The sequence below is a fragment of the Ananas comosus genome, linkage group 9 (genome assembly GCF_001540865.1).
Source record: "Ananas comosus cultivar F153 linkage group 9, ASM154086v1, whole genome shotgun sequence".
Classification (NCBI taxonomy): domain Eukaryota; kingdom Viridiplantae; phylum Streptophyta; class Magnoliopsida; order Poales; family Bromeliaceae; genus Ananas; species Ananas comosus.
The window spans coordinates 13,331,182-13,357,679 of record NC_033629.1 but is presented as its reverse complement, the minus strand read 5'-3'; the positions used below and the strand labels follow the sequence as shown (position 1 = coordinate 13,357,679).

Here is a 26,498-nt window from a genome sequence, read left to right as displayed (position 1 = left end):
GATTTATAGGACATGAAAGCTACAGGTAATCCACTTCACAAAAAAAATAAAAGTATTGAAATTTGAGGGATAAAGGAAAAATAAAAGTTTCATTACAGGTACTGATTACATTCTCTACACTGAGGATCTCTTTCATACAAGAAGACTGACACATTCAGACAAACAAAATCAATAGGTTTGTGAATATTCTTACATTAAACACAGAAATGGTTGTATTACTATGGTTAGCTGCTCCATAAAATGGTATCAATATTTTCTCTGTCAGGTGTATGCATATAGAGATATATCCTAATGATGACTCTGATTAAGAATCTAATAAAAAACCAAGCTGAGTATTTCTCTCTGCAGTTATTGATGATACCAGCAACCCCAACCTCATCTGCAACGACAACAAGAATTTGCAAGCAGGTTGAGTAAGAAACAAATTAAAAAACAAAAAAAAAGCATTAAGGGAATATATAGTTATTTGATGTTCATTTTGTTTGGCAAAAATTTGAATTGAATTTGATGGAATTCAGATAAGAAGAACTCACCCGAATTAATTTAGAAATAAACTTTTTAATTTGGATTAAATTGGAGTTCAACTAAATTCTATTCTACTTTGTTGTTTGGTAAAAGACGAAATCATTTCAATGTGATTACTCTTCTTATTCTATACTCAGCTATATAGTAAAATAATATTACAACTAATTAAATGAGGAGTATTAAGTGGTTATTGATAAAATATAACTAAGAGCAAATGAATTCTCACCAAATCTGATCTCAAATCATTGGATTTGAATGAGAATAATTTGTATTATACGAAATTCCGTCAAATCCTTCCGAATGAATTGAATTCTCATTAACTAATGCAATGAAACAATAGATTTATGAAAACTAGAATTCCAGTACTTTGAAATTCCAGGATTTGGGGCAGCCAAACAGGGTGGTTAAGTGCATTTAAGCAGTTGAGGGTTGACTCGACGTTGTAAAGATGGTTATCCGTAGCACCCACTCTATGACTATGTGACTAATGTTGAGGGTCTAGCCCTTTCTGAAAAGAAGCCAATGGGATCATTGCAGGTGTAACTAACTTTCACGCAATAGAAGTAAAATATGAAAAGTCGAAGTATGAGCTCGTAGAAAGGAACCACTATTATAGAGTTTGGACCACCGGAGCTAATACAGATTTTGCTAGCAGTAGATTAACTGCAACTATCTCTCTCTCATTGTTTTCAGTTCTACCCTCCCATGGTGCCTGTTTTGGTGCTATTTGATAGAATAGACTTGAAAATCAATTTTGTCCGTAATAAACCCTCCTCTGTGCATATCAACACTTTTGGTCCAAACATGGATGCACAGTTTTTAAGTATTAAGTGATAAGAAAGAGAGATAAGAAAGAGAGATGACGACTACAACGACGATCACCTCGCACTATCAAAATGGGCCATGAAGATCAACCTTCCATCAGCATAGATAGCAATTAAGACTCAACTAAGCAACTCTTATGCTTTCCACTTTACAGTAAGGGCCAAAACCAAAAAAGAAAAGAGTTCAACAGCCTCATATGCGACTTAATTGGCACCATTCGTATCTAATAAACCTAGGGAAAGAATAGTTTAAAAAAAAAAAAAAATCTCCTCCCTCAACACCTCAACTGATGACTTGTTCCCATCCCATGATCCACATCACCATCACACCAGTCAACTTCTAAACCTTATTAGAGGCTACAATCTCTCTCTCTCTCTCTCTCTCTCTCTCTAGCTTTGACACCAGGAATTTTGTAACCAAGCAATCAAAGATGCCACTATTGTTATTCGCCCACCGCATAAATCTCCTGGATAGAAAAACTTATAGATCTCTCTAGAGTCTTTAAAGATCTCCGAATCTATCTCATCACCACCATCACACAACTAACAAAAATATGCCCTATATTCCTGGTTAATAATACCCTGAAAAGAATAATGCTTCATTTCACTAAATAAGATATTCCTCACAGTATCTTTTTAGTTCATTTTTCCACAAAAAGCACCTAAAACTTCATAAATTTTCTAAATAGATAAAATACCAATGCTAGTTGCCATCCGTAATTCTCAGCCACATAAATAACTAAATAAATAAAGTCCCCTAAGGATCTATGAATATGATATTTTCACAAGCTCCATGGAAACCTACGATTAAGATATATAGAAAGTGAAATTAGCAACAGCTGTTTATGTCTTATACGGAAGGTATAAATAAGCTTTGCTTCCACGTTCGGCACGCTGGGCCATATATTAAGAATACATTAAACAAAGATTTATTATTATACCATGCATTAAAGAAAGATTTATTATTATACTATCCCATTAGTGGATAGAATATGGTGCAGACCCATTCAAAAAGATGAAAGGAGAAAAAGAGAGCGATTCCTCCTTTTAATTCATCGACGTCAAACTCCATGCTTACTAACTCCAAACCACCAAATGCAAAAGCTTTAAGTCCACTTACTTGATCTAAATCAAAAGGGTAACCAATAAGGAGTCGTCTCTTTATCTCAACCAACCAAACTATATCTACTTTGCTAACGACACAACCCAACTATGTGGACATGTGACTGTTTGGAATGAATTTATGAAAGTATACTAGTTACATCAAAATTAGAATCGACACTGAACAGGTCTATCAGACCAATTCCAATCAAAGAGTGACATGCGGGTCAACAATTGCATGCTACATTTCTAAGTTGCCTGGCTCGTATATGACATAGTAGGATTGGTCAACTTAGTAAATACAGGTGTAAATACTTTGTATATGTCTCAGTAATCAGTGTTTTCGTGTAAATGCTGATTCAACATGGAACAAAAACTTCTTTTTCCATCCCCGAACCGACCCTTTATTCACCAGGAGGTTTTCTGATTTAGACTCAGATTCTGTAATTCATTTTCAATGAATAGATACAGATTTCTTGATGGAACAGGCAAAAGAAAATAATCTTTTTTTTTGCAACCTTGATTCTTCAGTTAAATGGTTCTCCGAAAATTAGAAAACCAATAAAAGTTGCAGTTTGGTTCTGTATGGTTCTAAGAAAATTACAGTTTTGTTCTGGTCTACTTTTTAAGCTTTCTCCGGAAAAACTACAAAACAAATCCTGATGGCTTAGGGTAGCAGCAATTATATTATTCATACATGAAGTACAATACTTTGCCTGCTTTGATTTTATATTATTTTCTCCATTAGAATTTGTTTAAAAAAAATAAGAACTTTGTTATATTACATAAATCATGTAATAACTAAGCCACAAAATGCAAATCTCAAAATAATATGCCTTCAAATATAGCATTTTAATATACTATACTTCATAAGACAGCAACATTTTATACCACAGGGTAGCTTTTTAAAGTTTTTTTTTTATTTTATCTTTTTGGGAGGTCCCTATGAATCAAAGCCACACCATTCAAGCACCACCACAAAATAAAAGTAAATGAAACAAAGTAAGGTCATAATAACGTTTGCTAGGAACGAATAAGGTCCAAGAGGACTCACTTAGATCGGAGGGTGTTGAGAGCGGGAGGACGCAAAATCAACGGCTGAGATTTCTCGACAGTACACAACGCTTTGGGCGACGTTAACGGTGGAGATCGGCTTAGAGCCGGGTTGATCCGGGGTCGTCGTCCTCTCACGGTGTTTTGAGGGTCGTCGCCGGAGAAGGGGGTCGGCGAGTGACGTGGCCTCGTCCTCCGCTGTAGATTCACCCGAGATCAACGGCGGAGAACGGTGCGATGATGAGGACGAGGGGAGAAGATCGTCCTGCAGAGTGAGTCTGAGCCGTTGGATCATCAAATACATCGATGAAACTAATAAAATTGCAATTATTTATGGATAAAATAAAAAAAATGTAATAATCGTCCTAGGCAATTATGGAAAGAAATAAACCGCTACTAAAAAACAAATAGTTACTTAGACCTCAGTTTTTAGAACTTTTTTTTACAAAAAAATTGTTTTATAGGAGAGAAAAAGAATTTGCACAATTTTCGAATAGTTACAAGAGTAAGTCGAAAATAATGAAATCAAGCAATAGGAAACAAACCCTAGAAATTAGATCCAAAAATGCAAGCATTAAAACTAACGATCTACAACAAATCAATAATCACCGACGGATCCGATCCCCAGAAACTAGGGCAAAACTAGAACGAAGACAAGAGATGAATCGATCGAATGCTATAACGTTACCTGCGAATCGAGATCTGAGCAATGCCTCATCCGTTTGTTCGTCGACCTATGATTACAAATCCGAGTGCTCTCCTCGTCCCCCTCCCCACCCGCGTCGCTGATCGAGGACGAGCTCGTCTCCTCCGTCAGCGGCGGCGGCGGCGGCGTGAGCGCCCACGGCACCACCTGGTTTTCCCCCTCCTCCTCCGTCACCTCCTCCGCCGCTTCCTCGACCTCGCCTCCTCTCTCCTCCGCTCCCTCCTCGCCCCCTCCTCCTCCGCCTCCCCCACCGCCTCTGCCTCTTATGAGGCACCGCTCGCACACGGACACCGCGGGGCCGAGGCGCGCCCCCGCCGCGCGCCACGGCGTCGGCGACTGGCACGTGCGGCAGAGGAGCGCGCGCGTGTGGCGCGCCACGAGGAAGTTGGCGCCGTGCACCTTCGCGTCGCAGCCCCCGCACAGATGCGCTTCGTCCGAGTCGCAGTACATCCTCGCCACCCCATCGCACAGCTCACACTTCTTCATCTCCGTCCTCTCACCTCTCTCTCTCTCTCTCTCTCTCTAATTTTGCTTTCGATCGTTTTGGTTTGTGTAGTTTGGGCAAAAACGCGAAAAGAAATCGGAAACAAGGATAACGCCTCCATCGGAAGCTTCGTCCTCCCTTTATCCTCCGAATTACCGATATTACCCTCGACCTCTCCCGCCGTACTGGTACTGCCGTGCCGCACCGTGAGTGTGAGAGGACATTTTGGTCATTTCAGTGGGGTCCTCGTACGGGGTCTCCGCGACTCGCCGGGGCCTCGACGTCCGACTCAGAAATCGACACGTGGCTGCCGCATAGGCCCCGAGCGCGGATATTTTCGCCCCTCGGGTGACGTGGCTCCACTCCCGCGTTTGAGATCCCTCGCGTCCAACGTGGCGGCGCCTCCGCCCTGCGCCGGGTGGGGCCGGTCCTTGCGGGTCCCACCTGAGTCACTCGATTCTCTTGGGCCCCACCACAAAGCATCTATTCCTTTTTTTTTTTTTAAAAAAAGAATAAAATAAAATCAAATAAAGGAGATGTTTAAATAAGTTACCATTAGTACTTGGTGGGTAATATCTAAATGTCAAAAATTAATTTTTTTATTGGGAGGAGAGAAACATATGAGGTGGAGCGAGAGCGGGGCCTCGTGGCGCGGCCACCGCCACGAGCCGAGGATATCGGAAGATGGTGATGATCTGATCCGCCACTAAAACGAAATGACGTGGAATTCCCACGTGATGGATCCCACGTGGATACTTAGATGAGTGCCATGTCATTATCTACGTGGACCATTTATTTTATTTTCTTTTAATTTCTCTCCCTTTTTTTTTTCTTATTCTCGACCGGGCTAGGCCCAGTTCGACCCACCTAAAGCCCCAACCCAACTAATCATGGACCAGTACAAATTTCGATGTTGGGCCTCCCATTCACGTTCTATGAGAAATACAAGTCATTGGTTGAAAAATAGTATTGGCTGTATTGTTTCAAGCTTGATAAGTGACTAAAAGCTACCGACCGTCCTCTGAGCAAATGGTAAAAGACTTGATGATTGATATCCGAGATCTCTAATTCGAATCTTAGTTAATTTATATTTCCAGCTAAGTTTATTTCTAGATGAAATAAACGAAGCGAAAAAAAAAAAGATAAGTGGCTAAAAGCTACGCTTTTATGCTTGAAAAAAAGTGTTAAAAAAAATCAAAAGGTATTTTTTTAATTTCTTTTCTATTTCAATATTATAATTATAAAAATTACAATAGCGATTATCATCGAAGAAGCATGCAGTGCATAAATATGATAATTTTAAGATTTTGCCATCGTATTATCAAATTAGGCTTTAACCAAAAGCACCTATAAGAAAATCAAAGCTAGAGGTGTGTTTTACTTTGAGCTTTTCTATATGTACAGAAATACCATGCAAAGAGCTACAATTCAATAGTTTTGGTAGGTAGCCTCCATACCATAATATAGAATGCAATTGACTGCAGCTAAAAGTAAAAAAAGAAACAAACTCAAAACAGACATTCAGAACATAGTATCCGTGCTCTCGGATGAAATATTGTTTAATTAAATAATGTCTGAAAAGTAATACTAGAAAAGGTACAATAAAGATCAAAGTGGTGCTAAATTTACAACTTGTAACGGATTTTAATCTTACAACATCTTTATTTAAATGCTATTTTTTCTGTTAGTTCTATAATTCTTTCTTTTTTTAAATGAACAAGACAGTAAATTCAAAATATTTTCGATGAGAGATGGTAGAAATTACAATCTCTTTCCGATTGTAGACTTAGGTAAATTAAAGCTGAACTTGGTACAAGTAAAAGATTTGTTGATTTTGTGGAAAACAAAAAGGTGAAACTATTTTCAATTGTTAATTTACTGTAAATTAAAATTTTCTATAGTAATTTTACTTTTTCGAAACACTATAATGATTAATGAACATGGATGGCAGCAGAGAATATTATCAAATAGAAAAAAAAAAAAGATAATAAAAGTTTTCATACTGTAAATTAACAATTGAAAATAGTTTCACCTTTTTGTTTTCCACAAAATCAACAAATCTTTTACTTGTACCAAGTTCAGCTTTAATTTACCTAAGTCTACAATCGGAAAGAGATTGTAATTTCTACCATCTCTCATCGAAAATATTTTGAATTTACTGTCTTGTTCATTTAAAAAAAGAAAGAATTATAGAACTAACAGAAAAAATAGCATTTAAATAAAGATGTTGTAAGATTAAAATCCGTTACAAGTTGTAAATTTAGCACCACTTTGATCTTTATTGTACCTTTTCTAGTATTACTTTTCAGACATTATTTAATTAAACAATATTTCATCCGAGAGCACGGATACTATGTTCTGAATGTCTGTTTTGAGTTTGTTTCTTTTTTTACTTTTAGCTGCAGTCAATTGCATTCTATATTATGGTATGGAGGCTACCTACCAAAACTATTGAATTGTAGCTCTTTGCATGGTATTTCTGTACATATAGAAAAGCTCAAAGTAAAACACACCTCTAGCTTTGATTTTCTTATAGGTGCTTTTGGTTAAAGCCTAATTTGATAATACGATGGCAAAATCTTAAAATTATCATATTTATGCACTGCATGCTTCTTCGATGATAATCGCTATTGTAATTTTTATAATTATAATATTGAAATAGAAAAGAAATTAAAAAAATACCTTTTGATTTTTTTTAACACTTTTTTTCAAGCATAAAAGCGTAGCTTTTAGCCACTTATCTTTTTTTTTTTTTCGCTTCGTTTATTTCATCTAGAAATAAACTTAGCTGGAAATATAAATTAACTAAGATTCGAATNCATCGGTACTCGTACTCGGACCCTCCGTCGCCTCTCATCCTCAACTCGCTCCTCTCCGCCGCCGCGGTCGACTCGCGCCCCGCGCTCGCCCTCCGCCTCCTCTCCCTCCTCCGCTCCTACGGCTACCTCCCCGACCTCCCCAGCTACTCCCACATCCTCACCTCGCTCCTCCGCTCCCCGGACCCCCCCGACCCCGCCATCGTCGCGCGCCTCCTCGCCGACCTCCGCGCCCTCCGCCTCGAGCCCGACGCGCGCCTCTTCTCCGACCTCGTCGCCGCGTTCTCCCGCGCCGCCGACCCCGACGCCGCCCTCGCCATACTCGCCGCCGCCCAGGCCCTCGGCCTCACCCCGCGCTCCTCCGCCGTCGTCGCCCTCCTCTCCGCCCTCGGCGCCGAAGGCCGCGTCGCCGAGGCCGAGGCCATCTTCCTCGAGTTCTACCACGCGGGCGAGATCCGCCCCCGAACCCGCGCCTACAACGCCCTACTGAAGGGCTACGTCAAAATCGGATCTTTGAAGAGCGCCGAGCACGTGCTCGACGAAATGTCCCAATGGGAAGTGAGCCCCGACGAGGCCACGTACAGCCTCCTCATCGACGCGTACACCAATGCCGGCCGGTGGGAGAGCGCCCGCATCCTGCTCAAAGAGATGGAGGCCAACGACCTCCGCCCCAACTCCTACATCTTCAGCCGCATCCTCGCCAGCTTCCGCGACAAAGGACAGTGGCAGAAATCGTTCGCCGTGCTCAGGGAAATGAGAATAAATGGGATCAGCCCCGACCGCCACTTTTATAATGTGATGATTGATACATTTGGAAAGTACAATGGCCTTCGCCATGCACTGGATGCGTTCGACCAGATGCGGGCCAACGGGATCGAGCCGGACATCGTTACATGGAACACGATCATTGATGCACACTGCAAGGCAGGGCGTCACAACCGCGCCTTGCAGCTATTTGAGGAAATGCAGGTAGGGGTTTAACATAAGTCGGATGATTATATCTATCCTGTCTGCTTTTCATATCTGACTATAAGTTTAAGTGCTCTATGTGAATACATTACTGGATATCGGTTGATTAAAAGATTGAAAAATGTAATATTGTTGTTTAATGATACATAATTTTTTTCCATGCATTTCTGTAACTCTCTAGTAGGCTTATGCTATATATAATGCTTGGTATAATACACACATTCTACCGTACTATATACGTTTGCGACAAATGTGAACATATACAATATCCTTTGTATTCCTTTCAATGTTATATATAAGTATGGTTTTCCAAACTAGAAACCTTTTAGTGTCTATATCCATATTCTTCTTTGGAGAAGAAATATGAATATAAATGTGGCTTAGCCACTATTCGATCCATATCAAGTCTGTTTTCACTCGTAAATGCAGGCGAGTGGCTGCCCACCTGGAACGACAACGTACAACATTGTGATTAATTCGTTGGGAGAGCAGGAAAGGTGGGGCGAGGTGAAAGAGACATTGGAGAAGATGAAAGAACAAGGACTGTTGCCAAATGTAATAACTTATACCACACTTGTGGATGTGTATGGGAAGTCAGGGAGATTCAAAGAGGCGATTGAGTGCTTGGAGGCGATGAAAGCAGATGGGATGGCGCCTTCACCCACAATGTATCATGCTTTGGTCAATGCATATGCACAGAGAGTGAGTGCATATTCAATCATTTTCTTTTATCGTTCTTAGAGGTTTACGGCTTATTTTTCTGCTTGATGTCCTAATCTGTGCTCCATGGTTGAAACTGAAATGTTTAGCTGGTTTCATTGATCAGGATGTATCACACTGAGTGTGCAATACATGATCATTGTATTTGGCCATTTTGTTGTGTAATGATACTCTTAAACAACTGAGCAGGCATTAAAGATTCTGGTCGAACTGGTTGATAATCTTAGAGACAGCACCTATTCTACTATGAGGATGGTAATGTCGCTAAATAAATTACCTTATATAACTTTGAGGAAAGAAAATCTGAATGACGGTCATTCCGTAATTTGCTAATCACTTATTTTTACCATTGGACAAAGCACAACACATGTGAACACTTAATTAAATCTAATTATTGTATTGTTATAGTGAGCAGACTCTCTTAAAACACTGTCAATCTGCAATTCGCTGCATCATTCTCAATAGAACTTCCTTTAGAGATTGCTTACAATTTAATTTGCCCGTTAGCTTTCTAGAGCTGCCTTTTTTATCCAAGTATTTAACTTACAGTTTTTGTCCTGCAGAGTTTATATTGTATCAGATGATTTATTGAAAGGATCCTAATCATCCTAACTTGAGACTTCTTTTTGAAGTGTTTTGCCACTCTTGTAAATTGAAACTTGTTCTATTTCCAGGGCTTAGCAGACCAAGCAATAAATGCATTTAAGGTCATGAGAGCAGATGGCATAGAACCTAGCGTATTAGTCCTTAACTCGTTGATTAATGCATTTGGTGAGGATCGAAGAGATGCTGAAGCCTTTTCTGTATTGCAATACATGAAGGAAAATGTATGTATTTCTTTTTCCCTTGTAATGTTTTCTTACCATTACGTCATTATTCTCTATTTCTTATTATTCTATACCTTTAGGATCTGAAGCCAGATGTTGTCACATACACAACCCTCATGAAAGCTTTAATCCGTGTTGAAAAGTTTGAAAAGGTACTGACTTTAATCCTCGCTATTACTGGAAAATAAATAATGTCAATTTGTGCCCAAGCATGGTTTACTTTCATGTAATGTTTTCACTAATGTAGCAAGGAACATAATTCTATATATTGTCACGAACTGTTGAGTTTAATTTTGTTTAAACTGAATCTCTTATATGCATCAGTGCTTATCTGCATGGTGAGATGTTAAATGCCCGAGTCTTTGACAAAAGTAAAATAAAGGGTGCTCAGAGTGATTTAGTTTACAAATTCAAGAGAAATTCTAATTGTACACCCCCAAAGAGGTATAGGATATACACCCCACCCATACTCTGCTAGTCACATCCATATGACTAGTGGTGAAGTCCCCACCCTTAAATTGTTTGGGGGGGGGGGAGGTGGGGTGTTATCCTACACCCCTTTGGGGATGTACAACTAGCATTGCTTATCTAGTAATTTACTTGCATCCTTATAGCATTGTTTATCTAGTAATTTACTTGCATCCTTATGAGACAACTTGTTTCTTAGGTCTTAAATTTCAAGTGTATCCATTTGCTGCTTCCATTTCCTAATTTATTATATCTCACCGGTCCTTTGGGGATGTACAACTAGCATTGCTTATCTAGTAATTTACTTGCATCCTTATAGCATCGTTTATCTAGTAATTTACTTGCATCCTTATGAGACAACTTGTTTCTTAGGTCTTTAAATTTCAAGTGTATCCATTTGCTGCTTCCATTTCCTAATTTATTATATCTCACCAGTTATGACCACCAACCAATTTCTATTTGGCTAAAGCATCAATTATAGCTATAATTTTTAATTCCGAAACTTAAAAAAACTTTGAATTTTTGCCCATCCTGTATGAGTACAAAACAATGACTAGTAAATGCTTTATGATTTGAAGTATTTTTCTAAATACTATATGATTAAGGCGAAAGATCTAAACATATACTTCATTTGCTGTCAACAGGTTCCTGCTGTTTATGAAGAAATGATTTCATCAGGATGTGCACCTGATAGAAAGGCGAGAGCGATGTTGCGTTCAGCTTTACGCTACATGAAACAAATGCAGACTTCATAGCACAGTTAACGTGGATTCACAAATTGAACTTGAGCCTGTAGACAGGAGCTTTGATGTTATTTCAAGTGAATTAACTTGTGCTAAAAGGTTAGTACCTCTTTCAATTATATTTTCTTCCGTGGGACTAGTCAGTAGTTTTTTAAATTATACCCAGAAAATATGCCAACTGACTCAAATATCTCTGCATAGTTGGAATTTATGTGTGCTCCTTAAAATTGCATTTAGCTGCACTCATCCACCTCATAGAGGGGTGTATACAAAACCTTTTTTGCATTGATATCCCCAATTCCAAAGGGGTATGGACATAAATAAACAAGGTAATTCAAGGGTGCACATGCAAATACCAACTTTACAGTGACATTTTTGCAAGTTCAGATATTTGCGGGGACTATATATTCCAAAATGTAAGTTATTTTGGTGTGATGTGTGCTTCTCCTAGTTTATTGCCCCAAGCACTCACATGGTTACGATTCACATTTTCTTAAATGAATGGCCACTCATATTGTACTCGTACACTTATTTTTAACATGATAATATCTTTTTTCTCGTTTTTGTTTTTAGGTCAGGCAATAGATATTCAGTTCAAACGAACAAAATGAAATATTCGTCAGCGAGGGCAAGCCAACAAATTACCTCGCAAAATCACCTGAGAGGAACCACCCACAGTGACAGAACCCACATTGATTGTTGTATGTATTCCTATAAATTTGTAAATTACTGTATCCATCTACTTGTTTACCTTTGTCAATAATCTCTCATAGCCTAATGTAAGTTAGACAATATAAAAAAGAAAAAAAAGGGGAAATGTGAAATGTTGGGGTTTTTGGAGTTCCCTAGTGTGCTTTTACTCAGAAGCATATTTCACAGGATTGTTATAGAACTATTTTCTATTAAAAGCTTCATATAAAATGCATACAACGATCATTTGCACTCTGTGTTCATAATTCTTGTGCATTATTGATCTGAAATAATCCCAAATTTTGGCATTTTAAATAAGAGATTACCTTTTTTGTGTTGTTTGAATCAAATGTAGCCTATTAAAGGTCAGAAATTGTTCTGTTTAGATTCGAGTTTAGTTTCTTATGTTGTTCAAATCAAATATAGCCTATTAAATGTCGGAAATAGTTCGGTTTAGAGTACAAGTAGGTTGATGTAGTCTAAATTCATGTCACATTTACTGGGTTAACTTTGAACTTTAAAGTGAATCAATGGGTAAATCTAGCAATAATGGATTCATCTTTTGCAATTATGAATAACTCAGCCCACTAGTCGCACGAGATGTACCATTTTGTTTAATATTCAAGGAATAATATTATGGCTCTTCCTTATGGTCCCCATTTACCTTTCTCCTGTAGTGAGCTACTACTTAACAATGCTTGAGATTTGTTTAACCTGGAGTGTCATTTGTTCCACTAACCCGCCATCCGATTCGACACAAATCCGACCATTTGAAGGTCTGGTTATATTTGTATGCTCGTATTCGATATCAGATACTGAAAATACGCGCTCCATGACTCGAATCCGACCCGTTAACACTCTTGTTGGTGGATCAAAAGACCCCACAGGTTTGGTGGAGCAAATAAGGTGGTTTTGTGGCAAATAACTAGGATTAAAGTGGTGGGGGGTGCTTGAGAATGAATATATATAATAGCATCCTTAAGAGAGGGGACATGCATATGGAAAGCCTAACCTCTCCATCTCACCCAAAGGACAATTATGACAAGCTAAGCCATTCAAGTAAAGAATAAATAGGATGTGGAGGGATTAAATAACAATATAAGGATTCAATGATTGATGTCTAAAGTGTATCATTAGGGAGAAGAAGGGTTTGTTCCCACATGAGATGTTACACAAAATAGAATCCCCCTTCTTTTTTAGTGCTTGGAGCCCTGAACCACAATTTTTTTTTTCAAAAAAAAAAAAAAAAAAAAAATGAGGTGGGTATTTTGATAGCTATTCTCCTTGTCTATGATAGGTTGGCTTTCTCTCTAGGTTTCTATTGCCCAAAGTGCTATTGCTTTCTCAATCAAACAACAACTACTCACACTTATCTCTATGTTAACTATGTAACAACATGTCTTTGTTTAGTTTTTGGATGCTTTCCTTAGCCGCTTGGCCCTGGACAATTTATTCCTCATTGATATTAGCACTATACTACAAGTACCAAGTTTAAACTTGCACATTTTTCTTAGGAAAAAAGTTTTGAGTGGTACACAAGTATTTTCAACAAAAAAAAAAAGGGGGAAATTTGACAATGAAAAATGGACTTTATAAGTATTGTTATTCTTGATTTTTTCCTTTTCATTTACCATTACTTTCATTTCCCTGAAGTTTAAGAGAATATAGGAATGCAAATATATAAACTTAAGTCAATTTAACTATACTTTCACCCAATATTAGGTTATATTTATTAAATGAATTTTCTATGAAAACTAAAATTTCACATGTATTTTACATTCAAAGACAAAATGTCAAATCTCTTTATGAAAAAGAATAAGAATATTTCGAACGATTAGAAATAACAGTAACTGTAATATATTTGGAATTTTCGTGAATAAGATTTAATGAAAAGCACAAGAACTAAACTGCAATGCCATATTACTACAAAAAAACAAACTACCTGTACATTTATTAGAGGGTTAACTAGATATTGATATCACCAGAGTTAATTATATTATTGTTGACAAATCTGATCACAAATTTACAAATCAAATTTGACCAAATTTAGTAAATCAGATCTATCTATCCAGTTTATTTCTTAATATCATTATCCTACATTTTTACCGAATCAGATCACCATTTATTAACTAAAGAATTAATTATTATATTCGATAAATCTGATCAATCTACTTGATCTCCCAGTATCAGTGTATCACAACCCTAAATATTATTATTCCAGATTTTATTATACAGCCCATAGATTGAGAGGCTTGTCTCCCACTGATTAGAGAGAGAATGTAGAGAGAGAGAAAGAGAGAGAAAGAGAGAGAACAAGAGTACAGAACACTCCAGAGTATTCAGCTGGCTCTTGGCTTGGTGTCAATGTGAAAACAAGAAAAAAAAATAAAAAATAAAAAAGAAGTTTTTAATTTTAATTTTATTTTTACTTTTATTTTAAGTTTTTTTTTTTTTTTTTTCCCTTGATTTTGTGCATCCCTCACTCAGCTACTGCCACTCTGCTTGGCTGACATGATTCCTCCCCTGCCCGTGAAAGTCCCCCACATCACCCCAAATAGAACATAAAATGTTTATTTCATTTTTGTTCTTCTTTTTCTCTTTCCTAGGATAAATTCACAACTGTTCACTGTTTCTGATACAAATGACAAAAAAAACTTAATTATTGATATTCAAAATTTTAAAGTTTGAAATTTAACTGTTTTATATTTTTCAACTAATTTTATTTTTTTAAAAAATAAACGAAACAAATAGCATAGTTTACTTTTTAAAAAAAAATAACAGTGCTATCTGTAACATAAATTTTAAATTTATAAGAAGAATGTGATATGGACTCCTCTATATATAAACATAAATCTCACATATCTCACACATCCTAAAATTTCAGTAAAATAAAAGAAATAATAAGACAAGTAGAGAATAAAAAAATTTTAAATGCGTGAGATGTAAAATATACACTTATTAGTTTAGAAATGTAGAGATAGCATACTTAATATATAATTGTGGGACATTTTTAAGGTGTTAATCAGTCCAAAAAATTTCAACAAAACTTTTTTTTAAAAAAGAAAAAGCCTCTCTTTTTTTTTTGAAAAATCTAACTTATAATTTACTAGAGTGTAAGGTACAATATTGGTTATTTAACAAATTGTGCTGATACCAACCTCAGCTATGCCCTAATATGTATGGTATGGCTGAGCCCACCACCATCACACACACACCCTGTCAAATTCAAATTCACCCCCACTTCTTCTTATTCGTTCATTTATTCTACTCATTTTGGGGGCTCCACCTCACATGCTCACTTTTTCACTCATATTTTATTTATATTTATTTATATCAATATTTATATTAATATTTATTTATTTAAATTATTTATTTATTAATTTTCCACCCCATTTTCCTTTATTAACTCTATACTCTCTCTCTCTCTCTCTCTCTCTCTCTCACACACACACACCCTTTTCTTAACCCTTCACCTCTCCCCTCCCCTTTCCCCTCTCGCTCTCTCTCTCTTTCTCCATTTTCCAAATGGGAAAGGTCTCACCTTTCCTCTTCCTCGTCGTCCTGGTCCTCGTCGAAACCCTAACCCTAGGAACGGTTTCCTCCTCGGACTCCGACTCGGAGGCGTCGATCCACGACGTGCTTCGCGCGCATGGGCTCCCGGGGGGGCTACTACCCAAGGGGGTCGCGTCCTTCTCCCTCGACGCCGATACGGGGCTCCTCGACGTGGAGCTCTCGCAGCCCTGCTACGCCAAGTACGACGGCGTCGACCTCGCCTACTTCGACCGCGCCGTGCGCGGCAACCTCAGCTTCGGCGCGCTCCGCGGCGTCGAGGGGCTGTCCCAGGAGGAGCTCTTCGTGTGGCTCCCCGTGAAGGGGATCCTCGTCTCCGACCCCTCCTCCGGGGTCATCCTCTTCGACATCGGCCTCGCCCATAAGCGCCTCTCCCGATCCGTCTTCGAGGACCCTCCCGAGTGCCAGCCCAACTCCGCCGCGGCGGAGATCGCCGGAGATGGTGAGGTGGCGATTCGGAAAGGTGCGATTTTTATTGATCATAGTGATGATGTTGATGATTACGATGACGACGGGTTGTTACAATTTCATGGGTTTCGATCCCTCTTCTGTTTCGGTTTCGGTTGCAGCAAAATTGGGTATTTAATGCGAAAAGTGAAAATTTATTGCGATCTGTTTCGGTTTTCTAACCTATTTGGATTTGAATTTGGTGATTTGGGGATCTCTTTATTTTCGGTTTAATTTGTTTGAAAATTGGGGCTTTTTAATTTTGGGCTTTTTGGAACTGTTTTTTCATGTTCGCTTTTTCGTGGGGGTTTACTTGTGTCTTCTAGGGCTTTTTTAATTGTGGGTTTTGTATAAATTTTGTATTTTTAACATCTTCCTGCTTTTTAATTTATGATCTACCTTTATTTGATCTCAATTGGGCTTGAATTTCTGGTACAGAGATCATTTTGAAGCACCCATCTCTTTGTTATTGGTATTGTAAAGTAATGAAAAATCATTTTTCCAATCAAAGTTGTCAATGTTTCTATTGATTGATTACTTGCTTCTTGTTTCAGAAATGAAATTTCCATATGCAAATATTCCATTTTCCATCTTATACTTATTGTCGGTTCAATTATAGTTAGCTTCAATTTATTAACCATCAAATATGGGGGGTAAAAAGGGCTTCATTTCTCCTTCTCTTTGCTGCTATTTAATCTAGAAACTGGTTTTAATGTACACCATCTTTTTTTTCTGCTTTAATCTCATACTGTTGAGATGTCTATTTATGTCATCAACTTGCCCCTTTCAAGTTGTTTTTCCCTTTTTTTTCCCACATTAATTGCATGCACTTTACACTACAGATAATTAACCTCCCCTTAGACTCTGTATTAGAGATATAGTTAATCCCCTTCCCCCTCTTAATTCCTGTTTTGTGTAATGATTTTTGTTGATAGACTTGTGTAGCTTTAAGCAATTCTGATGAATTAAGATGATACAATTCTCAGAAATAATAAAAATTAGTTTGTGAAAAAAATATAGTTTCCTGATTGTGATGGAATCTATAAACATCTACAAGCAAATCAGAGAATGGCCCATTCAAAACAACAACAGATTCTTTTAACCTATAATCCCATTCACTTTGAATTCATTGAACTACAAACTGATCCAAATTTTGTTATATGATCTGACACTGACATACCAAGGCATGAATTTGTTACTGCAGGGCTTGTTGGAAGAAGAGACCAACTTTTCCAGGAGCAGAGGTAAGAGGACAAGTGAGCCATAATGGAAGCCAAAAAAAAACAAAAAAAAAAAGAAAAAAAGAAAAAAAAAGCTCCATAGCAGTTTTCCCTCAGTCTTTTCCTTCCTTTGGCTGAATATTATGGAGTGATGTGATTTGCTGTAAATGAGTTTGTGAGAGAGTTTAAGTGTCTATTTAGAGTAGTTTGGATACCTCTTTCCCTTTGTCCTCTCCATTTGTCCTCGTCTATATAGCGCGTACTCTTCATATGTATGTAGCATTTTGTGTTGAAGTGTATTATTATTATTATAATTATTATTATTATTATTATATTATAACTATATATTGTTATTAAAATCCAATGAAGCTTTGGCTCTATGCCAGCTTGGAGAGCACACACTGCACGCCACCCTACATTTTGAACATGGGGTTGGTTGGTGCTGGGGGAGATATTTATTTGGCATTCAATGTTCCCTTGGTGACAGGTGGCCATTTATGTATGATAAAAATTGTACCGTAACTACGCGATCGATCGGCCATCTATAAATTTTTAAGTAGGTGCTTGAATTTTAAAATTTTGAATTTTCAATACCTAATAAAATGGCAAGGCATTGAAGTCAAAATTGTAAAAGGGCTTGGTTATTGGAATTCAATTTTCTGAAGATTTGAGCATGATCGTAATAGAGTGAGATAAGATCATTAGGTTAGAGGATTTTTTTTTTTTTAAGAAAGTTAAAAAATGGAAACAATGCGACTCATCATCGACATTTTTATCAATAACGACATTTTTATCAATCACTGATAGCAACATCTTCGTATGTTCTCAAAACAAAATTTTTGAAGTTTTCCCTTCTATTGATGTTGTTGAATTTAATTTTCCGAAAGTAATTATGAAAATCACTCTTCTACAATATTTTTAAAAAATTGTTGCTGTTACTAACTCTGCGTTGCTGAAGTAATTTCTAAATTCACCAAGGTGGAACACACCAGAACTGTTTTTTTATTCTAAAAATAGTTCATTTATATATTTATTTTGTGAGTCAACATCATGCTATTAATTTGACAACCAAACTAACATAGCATCTAATTGAATTCTCATCTGATTACTTCTACAAGAAGCATGCTACCGCTTACTTCTCTACTTGTGTAAAGAAAAGTCTTTAAATGCAATCCTATAACAAGCTCTAGAGAAACCTCACACAACCCAGCTTCATCCATCTCCCTATATCTCCTGTTTAGCTCATCACAATGGTGGCAGTTGAAGAGTACACAGAAAAGCTCACCGTGGTCGTCGACGGCGTAGAATTTCTCGTCGAAAAGAGCACCTTCACGTACAAACAAGGCACCGTCAAAGTCGTCCGGCCCGGTGAAGTTCGCGTCGATCGCTTCAACAACATTCAGATCAAAGCCCAGGGCTACAACATCTCCTTCGATCGCTGCAACAATATTTATGCCGAAGGCGGTCAGAAAATCTCAGTGCATCGGTGCAGCAACGCGCAGATAGTACAAAGCAGCAGCATCGTCGTCAAGCGATGCAACGACGTCTATGTTACAGGCGGCGGCGATGTTCTACTCGAACGGTGCAGAGTTGCTCGCGTGGAGGGCGGCAGGAACTTACTGATCAAACGGTGCAACTTCGTCAGTGTCGATTTCTGCGGCGATGTTTGCATCAAACGTTGCGACACGGCTCGGATCTTAAGGTGTGGCGCTCTTCGGGTCCATCGCTGTTACAGTGTTGATGTGTGGGGATGCAACAACATTTTGGTTCACAGAGGTAAAGTAAATTGCATGGGGAACTACTGTGCAGATCAGCAGCAGCAGAATGAAGATGAATGCAAAGAAATATGATCACTATGGCTGCTTGATGAAGTTATAAGGTATCTCTATGGGACAAAATAAAGAAGAGAGAGAAAGAGATATAAGTGTGTGATGCTTTTGTGGGTTATATGCTTTAATTTAGGTTTGCTATATATTGTGAAAAATATGTTGCTTGGTTTGTAATCTGAGTATGATTTCGTATGCTGTAGAACATAATATTACAAGTGTGATATTGATTGCAAATTTGTGCCTCAATCCAAGTTTGTCTCAAATAATTCTAATAGGATTTGTATGGTTGGCTACTTTGCATGGTTTTGAAATAGTTTTCTATTTCGAAAAGTAATAATCTCAGACATATGACAAACAGAAAGTTTAAGATTTTTACTGCAACCAAGAGTCAAAATAAGCTTTTGCTCTTCTACAATAGGAAAACAAGTAGAAGGACTCTTTTAAGTGAAAAAAATGCTAATGGTTCAATGGACAACTTCATACAACAAATCATAAATCGTGTTACTAGGCAACAAGTTCTTCTTTCTCATCCATAATGATATTATTAAACAAGAAGTTAACTCTAAATTGGTCATCATAAACCAAGTCAATTACTTAGGCAGGGAAAACGCGTGGTTTCAATTCCACTTGCAAGAATTCTCCGACGATTATTCTCAAAAAGTCAATCTTCACGCTCCAATAGTCATTTAATCTCCTCGTAATCAAACTGTAACAGATGAATGACCTCGACTTGAACATATATGGTAAATCTTTTTCAACTAATTTGGATCAGCTAAACATAATCCGATAGTCATGATCGAAAAAATATAAACAGACATAGAAGTTCCGAAATAAAGCATGTGTCTAATTGTTAAATTCCAAATAAGAAAGTAATCAGAAGTTCAGACAATTATGAAAGTTGTTGTTCTGTATAATTAATTGATGAATAAACAACTCCATATTTCTTCGCAGTTCTCCGAGTAATGTAAAGTTTAAAAAAGTAAGAAGAGTAATCTTTTATGGTTCTCCCACAAGCTACTACATATTTGTTCCTTTATTCACTCCTTTACTAATATATGCATCATGCTAAACCACACAACAAGCAATACAAAACAACCATCTCTAACAAACCAATAGATCGATTTTATTGTTAGCATCTCAAATGCCTAAAATTTTCTCTCTTTTTTTGGTTAAACACTTGAATGTTTATTAAAATGATAGTGAATAAGAGTACAAACGACAGACAACACTTTGGTGACAAGAAAACCAACTTCATTTCAAATATGCACAATAATATACCAAATATCTCAAGAGGGAACACAACTTCATTGTTTAAACATGAAGTGATTTAAGGATTTACCTCATCCTTTTACTCCCGAACAACCAAGAAACAGAGAGAAGATCTTACGAAACCTCGGCCAACCATTCCATCACCCTCTGATTCAGCACGCACTCGCAAGGCCTCTGAAGAACCAGGCCGTCCTCACAATGTGAGCAGTCCATTAACTCACCGAGCTCCAACTTCGAGTCCCACAAGAACACTTTTAGCCGCGAAGCCTTCTGAAGGACAAGATCGGTAATCGTAGAATTCCTGTACCCTGAAATGTCAAAGTGCTCGAGCTGCTCCAACCCATCAAGGAGAGTAATAATGGCCTGCTTCGATATGACCGAATTGGTTATCTCGAGCTTTTTCAGATTTGGAAGAGACTTGCAGATAACAGAAGCAATCTCTCTATTCACACTCTCAGCACATACTCTTAGTTCAGAAAAATTTTTGCAGCAATTTTTTATATGTAGAAGAACTTCATTGGTTATGAGGCTCTCATCAACTGCCATGCCTTTAAGAAGCTTCAATTTGGCGACGGCCTCGCAGAATCTATCCGATGCTATTCGGGGATTTGGGAGGCTAAAGTAAAGTAGATTTGAGCACCTGAGAGTTAAATAAGATAGAATTATACTAAACATAATATTTAAGGGGCAAATGCCTACATAATCCAGCAAAGTTTGAAACTTGAAAAACTCATACTTCAATTAGTGTTTACCATAAAAAATGGGGCTTCATAGACTGATAGATAACAGGTCAAGCATTTATCTTAATAAAAGATTTTTTTTAAAAAAAAAAACTGCTCTTACGAGTATAGGAAAAAAAGAGAAACGAAAGAGCATTCGATCGTAATGTGTGTGCGCTAAAAGAAACCCTAAAAGTCTATGTTTTTTTAGGGCAAACACAAATCACCTCTCAGCGACAAAGAGGAGATGGGCCTCATCAGCGAAGGAGGGGAAGGAGATCGACTCCGTTCGTCCGCGGCCGCGTGCGACGGCGACGCGGAGGATACCGGCGAACTCGGCGGCGGCGGTGCCTCCGCCTCCGCCGCCGCGGCGGAGGCGGCGGGAGACGGCGTCCCAGTCGCCGAGGTCGAGGCGGCGCCAGAAGAGGGGGTCTCTAGAAGCTTCACGCCACGAGGAGCACACGAAGGGGACCGCGGCGACGAGATCCGGCGCCCCGACCCTCGCGAGGATCGCCTCGAGGAGGTCTCGGCTCATCCCCCCCCACCTCCCTCCTCCTCCTCCTCCGGCGCCGGCACAGCTGCCTCCGCCACCTCCGCCGAGCGGCGCTCGTAGGGCTCCGCCGCGCGAAGCCGCCATGGGGGGCGAGGGGTCTCGCTCGGCGATTAGAGAGAGAGAGTTTGTTTCTGTGGAAAATATGCATTGAGACCCCTCAACTACTCTTTCTTATTGCGAAGCTCCCCCGTTTCTAAAGCATGAAACAATTATGCGATAGTCCTTAACCTATCGCGATATTGTTACTCTGTCCTCGACCCAGAAAAACATAGACTATAGTGTTACGCTATCATATTTTTATCTTTTTATTATTCATATATTGGTTTTATCTCAGAATAAAGAGCATGCAAAATTTTAATTTCCAAGATATATGTCCATTAATTTAAAATTTTATTTAGTTATTTTTTGAGTCAACATCCTATAGTGGATTTAGCTTGTAAATTAAATAAGATCTATGTTTTAATAACTATATATATATATATAATTCTAGATGAGTCTGACTATTATACAATTGGTAGTACTAATCTCGTTATATTATTAATTTTTTTATCGTTAAATTTATTTTTAGATAATTTTTATCTGTTAAATTATATTATTCAACCAATCATCTACTTAATTCTAAAAAATTGCTATTATCCTAATCGCACATCTTTTTATNCCTAAGGCGTATTTCCGTCCTTACGTGCGGGATTAACCGGAAATAACACCCCAAGGTACGACCGGAATTCCTCCTCCTGCGAGCACGATCGTGAAGGAGGTTGACGGAGACTCTTTCAACACCCGATGATAAAGAAATCAAGTAAATAAACAATTGATAAAAAAACTTAAATTAAAACCCTCTTTTCACTTGTTGTTTTTCCACGGTGTTCATATATCTATGAACAGTAGAACAAGTGTATATAAATATATATACAGGGGAATGAGAAAACTTAACGTTGGTATTCCCAACGTTAACATTTTCTTAATTAGCCCTTTTAATTAGCACCCACATGAATGTCCGCATGGATTCCATGCGGACAAATAGCGCGAGCATGCGTAACGTCCGCGCGTGCACAGTGCGTGCGGACGTTCGCTTAAAAAATAATAATAATAAAAATAAATAAATTAATATTTTAAAATATGAAATTTAGAGATTTTGAATTTTCTCCAACATATTTAAGCTGCAGTATTTTTATTTTTTTGCATCTTTGATAAAATATTATTGTCTAAAATATCACTTGTATATAATCAATTAGGCAAAATTTAATTTATTTTGCACTTATACCTTTTGAGCTTAAATTGTTTTATGTATGTATTATAGTTTTTTTTTTTATAAAGTATTAAGTTTTTGCCTTAAATAATTTATTTTAAATTTCAAAATAAAAAATTTTAAAAAAAACCTTCGTGAGCGGCAGGATTCGAACCTGCGCGGGCAGAGCCCACATGATTTCTAGTCATGCCCGATAACCACTCCGGCACGCTCACATTATTTTGTAATGTTGAAAAAATAATTTAATTTGGACAAATTTGATTTTAGATTACTTTTTCAAACTTAGTAACTCAAGTGGTTTTAGAACTTGAAGTGTTTTGAGTCGGAAAGATGGAAGGAGACGTCGCCTTTAGACATATGTTGTTAGAGCGCGGTTTAGAAGATTGGGAGTTCATCGAAGAAGATTGTAATAAAGAAAAAGACACAGAGGTGCAATCAAGTACGAAGTTTTCATCTGTGTTGAGGCATTTCTTTATCCCTATCAGGCATTCTCCGCTCGTTGAGAAAGAACAGACCACGACAGAAGTGGAAGGAGGCGCCACGACAGAAGTTGAAGGAGGCGCCAAAAGGTGATTTCGTGACTATTTACATACAAATGTAAATGAAAAGTTTTGCAAGTTTATTGTGTAAGTATTTTATCGATATATGCACTAAGATTCAACGATTAATTTTCAGGTCATACGACGTTCCAACTACGAGCAATAGTGTAACCATCGATGTTCCTGAAGATTTGGAAGCTTCTTCATCGGAAAATACACAAATTGTTAGCTCTACTATTTCATCATGCACTGATCAGGTTTTGCAATTGTTTTCGTTTTATTTGCATAGCTGTTTATGATCGCATTTCTCTAACAATTAAGTTTAATTTTCGCGATATTGGCTTTACATGCAGGATACTGGTGCATCATTCGATTCAAATACAATTATTGAGATTGAGAACGAACCCGAACCCGACCACGAAGCTGAGGAGAACGAAGAAAGCTTAATGAAGAAAACCGAAGAACTTTTGCGATCTACAAGAAATTGGTTTCTGAAACTTATGGAGTACACCGAACGATTGATATCTAAAATTTTTTCGTTTTTCCGTTCCTTTCTACGTGTTTCGATCGATTATGGAAGGATTAAAAGATTATGGAGAACTCTGCGTGTTTCGACCGGAACTAAAAAATTATGAAGAACTCAGAGGCATTTTAGCTCTTGAAATATTTTGGTGTAGAATAAGAATTTTTTTATGTAGAATATATAAGTTTTTTTAAGGTTTAAATAGATTAGGTATAAACAAAAATTGTTTAAGTTTTTTTTTTTCTAGATTAATTTTCAGCTGTTTTTTCTTTCCCTTTATTTGGTCTTATTGGTGCAAATAATAACTTTTTACTTTGTGTTTCATGTAATTTAACATATTAAATTTTTTTTTGAGACGTATAGAATTTATTAAATATAATTTAAATTTAGTTAGTAACTAATGATCAGATTTAATTAATGTATTTACTAATGTCGGATCAATTTATTTGTATTTTTATTAAAAAAAGAGAATTTTAATAGCAATATTTTAAAAAGATCCGGAGACACAGCTGTAATTATCGTAATCTACATGGTCTTTTGTGTAAAAGTTTCACAACCCTCGCCATAATAAAACCCTCGCCCCCCATTCAACAACGAGAACTCCTGCGAAAGTTCGAGAACAATGGCGGCGGCGGCGGCGAGATTAGGGTTCCGGCGACTCTTCTCCATCTCGGCGTTCGCGCCGCCGCCCCCCGCCGCCGCTCGTCCGGCGGTAGAACCCTCAACGAATCTCTTCGTCTCGGGTATAATCAATTCCTCGCCCATTTTGTTTTAGGCTTATCGCCCTTTTTTTCTCAGTGGATTTGTTGCTTTTTCTACGTACTTAAGTTTCGATCGCCTCTGTTTTTGAGTGCGTAAAAGAAGAAAAGATGTAATTTTGCTGCGATTTTGAAGCCTACGGATTGACCCCTTATGTGTGTTCATGCATAAAAGAGAAAAAAAAATTGTAATTTTGATGCGAGTTTGAACATCTTTTGATCTCATTAATTGGGTTTTTCTTTTTCGTTCACTCTCTAGATTTTATCGCACAAATTTGATCTTTTTTACTCCCCTAAGAGAAGAAAATTATTTTCCTGAGGAGGCTTAAAATATAGATGTGAAAAGAATTAGACGTGATCTGTAATCTCTAAATGGCTTGTTAAAAAAAGAAAAAAAAAAAAACTACAATTACCTGCGCAAAAATCAATTGTGTCACTGATCTATTGTTGTTTACCAGAGAGAGAAAAAAAAAAGGTTATCAAAATTATAATTTTTAATATGTTAGACCTTTTGAGGGTTGTAGAACACACTCTCTCATATTTTATGTTATATTGTGAAAGCAAATTATTCCACTTTTCACTTGTCATTTTACAAGCCACTGAAAAACCCTTATCTTTGCTTTAGTAGATTTTACTCCATTCAATATTAACGATAATCAATACGCAGGGCTCAACAAGCGTACGACATCGGAGACGCTTAGAGAAACCTTTGCAAAATTCGGTCAAATTGTCGATGGTATTAACTTTCCTTTGGAGCCTCTCTTCTTTGAATTCGTTGATTATCATTACGACCAAGTTGTGTCCTTTTGCAGCGAGAGTGATCACCGACAGAGTGTCAGGTTATTCTAGGGGGTTCGGTTTTGTGAGATATGCCTCAATTGAAGAGGCGGAAGCAGGCATTAAGGGCATGGATGGGAAGGTGAGTATTATTCATCATGTTTTTGTAATAATCTCAGATCCTCTATAATTATCGGAAACATTTTGCTTGAATTTTGCACCACCTCATATATAATGTATATGTAGAAATTAAGCATGTGAGTATCATATGGCTCGTGCAACGCCTATGATGTAAAAGAATCGGTAAGATTAAGCAATCAAGTCCTTTGTTCACAGCATTTTTAACAAATCTATACAGCATCCTAGCCATAGGTCTCAACATGCTGCTTGAACACGGTGATAATTGTAGAATCAAGCAATAAAACTATTGAAAGCTAGTTTTAAGCCATAGCCGATTGGTTATGTACTTAGGAATTGCTCTTTTCATCATGAGAAAGAACAAAAATGTGTGTTTTAGATTTAGGAGGTTATAATCAAGGAACAGAAAACAAATTGCGTGAATTTTGCGTGCTTTTTTGTTTTCACGTTCTTTGTTTTTGTGCAGTTTCTTGATGGTTGGGTTATATTTGCCGAGTATGCGAGACCTCGAGAAGCTCCTCAGCCTCCCCAAGCAACAGGGGCTTCTGTATCTGCTTATCAGTAAAGCCTTATGGAGTCATAGTGTTAAGTGTTTGGTATTCATTATCTAAATTACTTGACCTAAGATTTATGTGTGATACATTTCTTATGGAGAGAACTAGCTATTATGTAGAAGGTTGAAATCTCTTGATGGTCAAATTTTGAATACAAACCTAATGAAATTGATCACTATTAAATGCTTAAGAAGTTGCGGTACCCTTTTTTTTTTTTTTTTTTTTTTTTTGGCATGGGAGAGCATTAAATTCTCTTACTTTTCGGCTGGAACAATATCAGTATAATTTATGAACTCTGCGAAGGTATTTTTGTTTAAGAACTTATCTCTCTCATGTGATTTATCATGGTTCAATGTGTTACTGTTTGGATTCTGTTAGTTGCGAGTCATTATATACTGTTTAGTTACTAAAACTGATGTTTTAGTTC

The 26,498-nt window shown here is 37.5% G+C and overlaps 6 protein-coding genes and 1 non-coding gene across 8 annotated transcripts; 4 read left to right on the top strand and 3 right to left on the bottom strand.

Moving 5' to 3' along the window:
* On the bottom strand, positions 41-4,822 carry LOC109715553 (putative zinc finger protein At1g68190). 2 transcript variants are annotated; one of them, XM_020240635.1, is made up of 3 exons: positions 4,192-4,820; positions 3,505-3,768; positions 41-379 (listed from the first exon to the last, which is right to left on the bottom strand). In XM_020240635.1, exons 1-2 carry the CDS (start codon positions 4,693-4,695, stop codon positions 3,505-3,507), a joined length of 768 nt encoding a protein of 255 aa, XP_020096224.1. In that variant the 5' UTR covers positions 4,696-4,820; the 3' UTR covers positions 41-379. The 2 variants fall into 2 exon arrangements, with proteins under 2 accessions (XP_020096224.1, XP_020096225.1); XM_020240636.1 differs by lacking the exon at positions 41-379 and having other exon boundaries at positions 3,566-3,781; positions 4,192-4,822.
* On the top strand, positions 7,311-12,181 carry LOC109714838 (pentatricopeptide repeat-containing protein At5g42310, mitochondrial). Its single transcript, XM_020239546.1, has 7 exons — positions 7,311-7,325; positions 7,504-8,478; positions 8,908-9,180; positions 9,873-10,025; positions 10,106-10,177; positions 11,138-11,335; positions 11,810-12,181. The coding sequence occupies exons 1-6, from the start codon at positions 7,311-7,313 to the stop codon at positions 11,246-11,248; spliced, it is 1,599 nt and encodes a 532-aa protein (XP_020095135.1). The 3' UTR covers positions 11,249-11,335; positions 11,810-12,181.
* On the top strand, positions 15,343-17,438 carry LOC109714920. The gene is made up of 2 exons (XM_020239665.1): positions 15,343-15,959; positions 17,148-17,438. The coding sequence occupies exons 1-2, from the start codon at positions 15,452-15,454 to the stop codon at positions 17,189-17,191; spliced, it is 552 nt and encodes a 183-aa protein (XP_020095254.1). The 5' UTR covers positions 15,343-15,451; the 3' UTR covers positions 17,192-17,438.
* LOC109714919 lies at positions 17,650-19,238 on the top strand. Its single transcript, XM_020239663.1, has one exon. It carries the CDS (start codon positions 18,414-18,416, stop codon positions 19,011-19,013), a length of 600 nt encoding a protein of 199 aa, XP_020095252.1. The 5' UTR covers positions 17,650-18,413; the 3' UTR covers positions 19,014-19,238.
* LOC109714918 (F-box/LRR-repeat protein At3g48880-like) lies at positions 20,095-21,688 on the bottom strand. Its single transcript, XM_020239662.1, has 2 exons — positions 21,208-21,688; positions 20,095-20,901 (listed from the first exon to the last, which is right to left on the bottom strand). The coding sequence occupies exons 1-2, from the start codon at positions 21,615-21,617 to the stop codon at positions 20,376-20,378; spliced, it is 936 nt and encodes a 311-aa protein (XP_020095251.1). The 5' UTR covers positions 21,618-21,688; the 3' UTR covers positions 20,095-20,375.
* On the bottom strand, positions 22,916-22,997 carry TRNAS-AGA. The gene has a single exon. It is a non-coding gene; the product is annotated as a tRNA-Ser (tRNA).
* On the top strand, positions 24,421-26,283 carry LOC109715602 (glycine-rich RNA-binding protein 2, mitochondrial-like). Its single transcript, XM_020240713.1, has 4 exons — positions 24,421-24,587; positions 25,270-25,338; positions 25,415-25,521; positions 25,984-26,283. Exons 1-4 carry the CDS (start codon positions 24,467-24,469, stop codon positions 26,080-26,082), a joined length of 396 nt encoding a protein of 131 aa, XP_020096302.1. The 5' UTR covers positions 24,421-24,466; the 3' UTR covers positions 26,083-26,283.

Excerpts from the sequence above, each read along its gene's own strand:
- LOC109714918 (XM_020239662.1), bottom strand. The coding sequence starts at position 21,617 with ATGGCGGCTTCGCGCGGCGGAGCCCTACGAGCGCCGCTCGGCGGAGGT. Across the intron at positions 20,902-21,207 it reads CTCCTCTTTGTCGCTGAGAG|GTGCTCAAATCTACTTTACT; the intron begins GTGATTTGTGTT and ends TTTAACTCTCAG.
- LOC109714919 (XM_020239663.1), top strand. The coding sequence starts at position 18,414 with ATGGTGGCAGTTGAAGAGTACACAGAAAAGCTCACCGTGGTCGTCGAC.
- LOC109715553 (XM_020240635.1), bottom strand. The coding sequence starts at position 4,695 with ATGAAGAAGTGTGAGCTGTGCGATGGGGTGGCGAGGATGTACTGCGAC. Across the intron at positions 3,769-4,191 it reads GCTCAGATCTCGATTCGCAG|GACGATCTTCTCCCCTCGTC; the intron begins GTAACGTTATAG and ends CTCACTCTGCAG.
- LOC109715602 (XM_020240713.1), top strand. The coding sequence starts at position 24,467 with ATGGCGGCGGCGGCGGCGAGATTAGGGTTCCGGCGACTCTTCTCCATC. Across the intron at positions 25,339-25,414 it reads ATTCGGTCAAATTGTCGATG|CGAGAGTGATCACCGACAGA; the intron begins GTATTAACTTTC and ends GTCCTTTTGCAG. Across the intron at positions 25,522-25,983 it reads TTAAGGGCATGGATGGGAAG|TTTCTTGATGGTTGGGTTAT; the intron begins GTGAGTATTATT and ends GTTTTTGTGCAG.
- LOC109714920 (XM_020239665.1), top strand. The coding sequence starts at position 15,452 with ATGGGAAAGGTCTCACCTTTCCTCTTCCTCGTCGTCCTGGTCCTCGTC. Across the intron at positions 15,960-17,147 it reads TGAGGTGGCGATTCGGAAAG|GGCTTGTTGGAAGAAGAGAC; the intron begins GTGCGATTTTTA and ends TTGTTACTGCAG.